Source organism: Salarias fasciatus, unplaced genomic scaffold (assembly GCF_902148845.1).
Source record: "Salarias fasciatus unplaced genomic scaffold, fSalaFa1.1, whole genome shotgun sequence".
NCBI lineage: Eukaryota > Metazoa > Chordata > Actinopteri > Blenniiformes > Blenniidae > Salarias > Salarias fasciatus.
The window spans coordinates 1,315,986-1,323,566 of NW_021941374.1; the positions used below are offsets into that span (position 1 = coordinate 1,315,986).

Sequence of the window (7,581 nt, forward strand, 5' to 3'; positions counted from 1 at the left end):
GCACAGGGGTGTCCGTAAGTGCACTTGGCACCAAGACACCCTAGGTCGGACATCGATGATCGACTTTGTTGTCATGTCGTCTGACCTCTGACCTCGTGTTTTGGACAATCGAGTAAAGAGAGGAGCAGAGCTGTGGACCGATCTTCACCTGGTGGTGAATTGGATTCACTGGTGGAGGAGGAAACCAAACAGACTTGGCAGGCCCGAACGTGTTGTGAGGGTAGGCCTATGCGGTATACCGGTTTGTACCGAAAACCGGTCTTTATTTTCGTTATGATATGAATTTTTCATATACCAGTGAACAGCTCAAACAACATCCAGAACGTGTGCGGTGGTGAAGTGTTTCAGCGGGGACCTATTTGCACACCAACAACACAGCGTGTATTTTGAGCCGAGAATGGCTGCCGGCGAGAGCTCTCAAAGTGAAGCACATGTTTACCCAGAGGAACTAATACCAAAAAGAGGAGCCACGTCTGTGGTTTGGAAGTTCTTCTGCTTTAAAAGGTCGGACGTGGACCAAACAACTATCTTTTGCAAATGCTGTCAAGCAAAAGTGGTAGCCGGCGGTGATAACACCAACAATTTGCTTCACCACCTTCACCGAAAACACATTTTAGAGTACCAGGAATGTCATAAATGAAGATCCACACCCTCCACATCCACAGCTCAATCTGCAAGTAGCAGTCAGACATCCATTCAAGATGCGTTTGCTGAAGGGACTGCATATGAGAAAAAAAGCAAGTGGTGGGTCGAGATAACGATCGCAATCACGCAATCTGGACATGAAAAAAACATGATACAGTCCTCATAATTATTTTGTGATTAAGAGAAAATGTGTGTAACAATACTCTTACATAAAAGAAAACCCATCAAATACCGTGAAACCGATATATTTTTTTAAAAAAACGTGATATGAAATTTTTTCCATACCGCCCAGCCCTATGTGAGGGTCAGCTGGGAACATCTGGTGGAACCCTCTGTCAGCAGGGTTTTCAACTCCCACCTCTGGGAGAGCTTCTCTCATGTCCTAAGGGAGGCTGGGGACATTGAGTCCAGTGGACCATGTTCTCCACCTCCATTGTCAAAGCAGCTGCCTGGAGCTGTGGTCGTAAGATCTCCAGTGCTGCTGTGGCGGCAACCCTCGAACCCGGTGGTGGACACCGGAGGTAAGGGCTGCCGTTAAGCTGAAGAAGGAGTCCTATCAAGCCTTGTTGGCTCATGGGACTCCAGAAGCAGCTGACGGGTACCGGCAGGCCAAGGGAACTGCAGTCAGAGTGGTTGTGGAGGCAAAAACTCGGGTCTGAGAGGAGTTCTGGAGGCCATGGAGGAGGACTACCAGTCGGCCTCGAAGAAATTCTGGCAAACCGTCCGGCGCCTCAGAAGGGGAAAACCGGTCCCTACTAACACTGTTTACAGTGGAGGTGGCGAGCTGCTGACCTCAACTGGGGATATTATAGGACGTGGAAGGAAAACTTCAAGGACCTCCTCAATCCCATTGCCATGTCTTCCGTGGAGGAAGCAGAGGCTGAGGTCTCAGAGGTGGACTCATCCATCACCCAAGCTGAAGTCACCGAGGTGGTTGGTAAGCTCCTCGGTAGCAAGGCATCGGGGGTGGACGAGGTTCACCCTGAGTACCTTAAAGTCTCTGGATGTGCAGGGACTGTCTTGGTTGACACGTCTCTGCAACATCGCGTGGTGGTCGGGGACGGTGCCTCTGGATTGGCAGACCGGGTTGGTGGTTCCCCTTTTTAAAAAGGGGGACCAGAGGATGTACTGCAAATATAGGGGTATCACATTCCTCAGCCTCCCTGGGAAAGTCTATTCCAGGTTCCTGGAGAAGATGATTTGACCGATAGTTGAACCTCAGATCCAGGAGGAACAATGCTGTTTTCGTCCTGGTCGCGGAACACTGAATCAGCTCTACACCCTCCATAGGGTGGTCGAGGGTTCATGGGAGTTCGCCCAACCAGTTCACATGTGTTTTGTGGATTTGGAGAAGGCATTCAACTGTGTCGCTCATGGTGTCTTGGGGGGAGCTTTGGGAATATGAAGTCCGGGGCCCCTTGTTAAGGGTCGTCCGGTCTCTGTGTGACCGGAGTAGGAGTCTAGTCCGCATTGGTAGTAAGTTGGTCTTGTTCCCGGTGCATGTTGGACTCCGGCAGGGCTGCCCTTTGTCACCGGTTCTGTTCATAGTCTTTATGGACAGAATTTCAGGGGCTGAAGGGGGTCCGGTTTAGGGACCACAGGATTTCATTTTTGCCTTTTGCAGATGATGTTGTCCTGTTGACTTCATCGAACCTGGGCCATCATGCACTGGGGTGGTTTGCAGCTGAGTGTGAAGCGACAGGGATGAGGATCAGCACCTCCGAATGCGGTCGTTGTATCGGTCCATCGTGGTGAAGAAGGAGCTGAGCCAAAAGGCGAAGCTCTAAATTTACTGGTCAATCTACGTTCCCACCCTCACCTATGGTCATCGGCTGCAATGAGCTTCCCCTGTAGGGTGGCTGGGCTCCCTGGGTGAGGAGCTCAGTCACAAGGGAGGAGCTCAGAGTAGAGCCGCTACTTCTCCACATCCAGAGGAACCAGCTGAGGAGGCTCAGCTCCTCTTCAGGATGCTTCCTGGACGCCTCCCTGGGGAGGAGTTCCAGGCATGTCCCACCGGGAGGAGATCCCGGGGGAGACCCAGGATACTCTGGAGAGACTCTGTCTCTCGGCTGGCCTGGGAACGCCTCGGGATCTCCCAGAGGAGCTGGAGGAAGCGTCTGGGGACAGGAAGTCTGCGCATCTCTGCTTAGACTGCTGCCCCCGTGACCCGGTCCTGGATAAGTGGTGGAAGATGAATGGATGGATGCTGGAGTCACACTTTTTTAAGTTGGACTGTAGAGTTAAAGAGCAACATTAAAGGGCAACTCCGTTTTTTTTGACACCTGGACCTTATTTATTGGTGTGTCATGCTCATATACTCACTCAGACAAACATCGTGCAGCTCAGAGTCCTCCAGAAGTTATTTAGATCCAACTAGTTTAGCGGTGGCCACGGCAAGGGAGCTTCAGCGCGGGACATCATCTCTGCAAAATCGCTCATTTCGGCTTTATTTTTTCATCCATCGCCAGTGTTATAAAGTCAGCTCGTCTACCGTCTTCAGGTGGGTCAGCTGACAGACCTCGCTAACTTAGCCACAATTAGCTCAAGTGGGAACGTTGGTGCCCACAGTGCGCCTCCGCTGGGCACCGGAGCTCCGCAGCTTCCCGGCGAGTCAGACGCCCGGGCGCCGTGCCGGGCGGGGGGCCCCCGTGGCGTCCCCAGGTTGCCTTTCGGTCGGGGTTGGATGCCCAAAGCTCTGCTCTGTTCTGCTACGCTTAGCTCTTCTCTGACACCGTGCTTACTTAGCCACAATTAGTTCGGATGCTGGAGCCTCTCCCATCAGCCACGCGCGTGACCCGCAGCCCACGCCCAATGCGCCTCCGCTGGCCTCACGGTGAGTCAGACGCCCGGGCACCGCGACAGCCGAGGCCGACTCAGAGTGCCTTTCTGCTGGGGAGAGCAGCTCCGCGACGTTCCCATCCAAGCTAATTGTGGTTAAATTAGCACGGTGTCAGAGAGAACCGAAGCGCAGCAGAGCAGAGCTTTGAGCATCCAACCCCAACCTGGGGGCTGCCACGGGGCCCCCCGCCCGGCACGGCGCCCGGGCGTCTGACTCGCCGGGAGGCTGCGGAGCTCCGGTGCCCAGCGGAGGCGCACTGCGCGTGGGCTGCGGGCTCCAGCGTTCCCACCCGAGCTAATTGTGGCTAAGTTAGCAAAAACTGTCACATGACCCACCTGAAGACGGTAGATGAGCTGACATTATGATAACACTGGCGATGGATGAAAAAATATAGCCGAAATGAGCGATTTTGCAGAGATGATGTCCCACGCTGAAGCTCCCTTGCCGTGGCCACCGCTAAATTGGTTGGATCTAAATAACTTCTGGAGGACTCTGAGCTGCACGATGTTTGTCTGAGTGAGTATATGAGCATGACACACCAATAAATAAGGTCCAGGTGTCAAAAAAACCGGAGTTGCCCTTTAATGTTGCTAATCACAAGAATGAGGCTTCTCACCTGTGTGAGAAGATACTAATAAGATCATCTTTTATCTCCTGCTTTTGTTTCCTTGCAGAGCTCCAACAGGACCATGACTGCAGAGAGGAGCAGCTCTTTGAACAGGAAACACACTGCTGTCTAGAACAGGACCACCCAGAACCTCCACACATCAGAGAAGAACCAGAACCTCCACACATCAGAGAAGAAGAACCACAACCTCCACACATCAGAGAAGAAGAACCACAACCTCCACACATCAGAGAAGAAGAACCACAACCTCCACACATCAGAGAAGAAGAACCAGAACCTCCACACATCAGAGAAGAAGAACCACAACCTCCACACATCAGAGAAGAAGAACCAGAACCTCCACACATCAGAGAAGAAGAACCAGAACCTCCACACATCAGAGAAGAAGAACCAGAACCTCCACACATCAAAGAAGAAGAACCAGAACCTCCACACATCAGAGAAGAAGAACCAGAACCTCCAGTGATCAAAGTAGAAGAGGAAGAACCAGAACCTCCACACATCAGAGAAGAAGAAGAACCAGAACCTCCACACATCAGAGAAGAAGAACCAGAACCTCCACACATCAGAGAAGAAGAAGAACCAGAACCTCCAGTGATCAAAGTAGAAGAGGAAGAACCAGAACCTCCACACATCAAAGAAGAACAGCCAGAACCATCACAGATCAATGAAGACGAAGGAGAGCCTCTACAGATGAGAGAAGAAGAAGAACCAGGACTTCATCAGTTTAAGGAGGAGCAGGAGGAACCAAAATCCTCACAGATTGAAGAACACGAGGAACTCAGCAGCAGCCAGAAGGGAGAACAATTCATTGTGAAGTTTGAAAGTGAAACCTTGAAGGTTCCTTCTGTTGAGGATCACAGTGACCTGAGTGACCCAGAAGTACCAGAGACTGAGTGGTTCCTCTCTCAGGACTCTGAAGTCCACCATGAGAAAAGACACATGGACTCAGAACCAGCTCCAAATCTGAAGCTGAAAAAACTCAAGGTGTTTGATAGAAACAGTGAGAACATCTGCCATGTTTCAGAGAAGCAGGCTGAATGTGAAGAAAGGTGTGAGGAAACTGACCATAACAAAGATCAGTTAAAGGTCCCTGCTGAGGAGATCCTTCATGAAACATGTGGCCAAAGTTTCAGGCAACCGGGCCGCAAGAGAACTCACACAGGTGAGAAGCCTCATTCCTGTGAAACATGTGGCAAAAGGTTCAGGCATCAGAGTCGTTTGTTGGTCCACATGAGAACTCACACAGGTGAGAAGCCGCATTCTTGTGAGACATGTGGCAAAAGGTTCAGTCGACAGAGTAGTTTGTTGCGCCACATGAGAACTCACACAGGTGAGAAGCCGTATTCTTGTGAAATATGTGGCAAAAGTTTCAGTGAACAGTGTCGTTTGTTGATCCACATGAGAACTCACACAGGTGAGAAGCCGTATTCTTGTGAAAGATGTGGGAAAAGTTTCAGTCAACGCTCTATTTTGAATGTCCACCTGAGAACTCACACAGGTGACAAGCCACATTCTTGTGAAACATGTGGCAAAAGTTTCAGCCTGCAGAGTCGTTTGTTAGTCCACAAGAGAATTCACACAGGTGAGAAGCCGTATTCTTGTGAAACATGTGGCAAAAGTTTCAGACGACAAAGTCATTTGTCGGTCCACAAGAGAACTCACACAGATGAGAAGCCGTATTCTTGTGAAACATGTGGCAAAAGTTTCCGTGAACAGAGTCATTTGTTGGTTCACATGAGAAGTCACACAGGTGAGAAGCCGTATTCTTGTGAAACATGTGGCAAAACGTTCAGCCAACGGAGTAGTTTGAATATCCACCTGAAAAGTCACACGGGTGAGAAGCCTTATTCTTGTGAAACATGTGGCAAAAGATTTGGTCACCGGTGTAGCTTGAATGACCACATGAGAACTCACACAGGTGCGAAGCCGTATTCTTGTGAAATATGTAGGAAAAGTTTCAGTCAACAGAGTCATTTGTTGCGCCACATGAAAACTCACACAGGTGAGAAGCCGTATTCTTGTGAAACATGTGGCAAAAGGTTCAGGCAACAGCCTGATTTGAAGGTCCACTTGAGAACTCACACAGGTGAGAAGCCTCATTCTTGTGAAACATGTGGCAAAAGTTTTCGCCAACAGTGTCATTTGTTGCGCCACATGACAATTCACACAGGTGAGAAGCCTCATTCTTGCGAAACATGTGGCAAAAGTTTCAGCCGACAGAGTCATTTGAAGGTCCACATGAGAACTCACACAGGTGAGAACCTTCATTCTTGTGAAATCTGTGGTGAAATTTTCATTCGACAGAGTAGTTTGAAGGCTCACATGAGATTTCACACAGGTGAGAAGCCGTATTCTTGTGAAACATGTGGCAAAAGTTTCAGGCATCAGTGTCGTTTGTTGGTCCACATGAGAACTCACACAGGTAAGAAGCCTCATTCTTGTGAAACATGGCAAAAGGTTCAGTTGACAGAGTCATTTGTTGAACCACGTGGCAACTCACAAAGGTAAGAAGCCTCATTCGTGTGAAAGGTGGGAAAAGATGTCTTTATTGTCATTGATGACAATGATTGCTGCACCAGCGGAATACTCAAAAATGTATGAAACCATGAACGACTGAGAGAGTTTATTCAGGAAGTCCAGCTTGAAGCCAGAATCACCAGAGATCATCCAGTTTGAAGGAAACTTTCCTGATTCAGAACCTGTTGAGACTGAGCTTCAGGAACAGTTCAGTCTGTGGTCTGTCACAATAAAAGTCAACTCTCAAGAAATGGAAATAAAATGTTGATGTGAATCCAGTGGATTTTATTATTAGGGACCGAGCCCGAGGGCGAGGTGGCCTCAGATCTGAGGGCAAGGCCTCTATTGTTCTTCGTCCGAAATGCCAATTTGACCCCCTAAACATGCACGAAAACTCATCAAATTTGGCAGGCACATCCGGATCGGCGAAACATTTGATAAAATACAAAAAATAACCCCATAACCCAATCGGTTCTCTAGCGCCACCTAGAAACAGTAAAATAGCCGCCACGGTCCACAGGAATGTGGTAGAGAGATCAAATTGATGTGGATGTGTTCGTCTGATCGAGATCTAAAAATGTCTCGACAAAAATGACCTAAATCCAACAGGAAGTCCAGTATTTCCCTTTCACTGTAAAATTTGGCAAAAAATGACTCCTCACTTAAACATCTCCTCCGAGACCGCTTGTTGTAGAGACATCAGAGTGGCGCCAAATAATAGAGGACACGTTTCTCTTCCGACAATGTTAAAAACTTTTTCAAAAGTCTCACGGTGTGGATGCTGTTACCCATTAAAGTTTGAAGTCTGAAAACCCACTTGCGCCACCTAGAAACAGCAAAATAGCTGTCCCGGTCCACAGGAATATTGTAGAAAGATCTAATTGATGTGGACACATTTGTCTCATCAAGATCTAAAATTTACTCAGAGACATACCTATACCTAAATCCA

The 7,581-nt window shown here is 49.0% G+C and overlaps 1 protein-coding gene across 1 annotated transcript; it reads left to right on the plus strand.

Moving 5' to 3' along the window:
• Positions 1–4,668: 4,668 nt before the first annotated feature.
• Positions 4,669–6,838, plus strand: LOC115385051 (zinc finger protein 2-like). Its single transcript, XM_030087131.1, has one exon. The coding sequence runs from the start codon at positions 4,806–4,808 to the stop codon at positions 6,621–6,623; it is 1,818 nt and encodes a 605-aa protein (XP_029942991.1). The 5' UTR covers positions 4,669–4,805; the 3' UTR covers positions 6,624–6,838.
• The last annotated feature ends 743 nt before the right edge of the window (positions 6,839–7,581 follow it).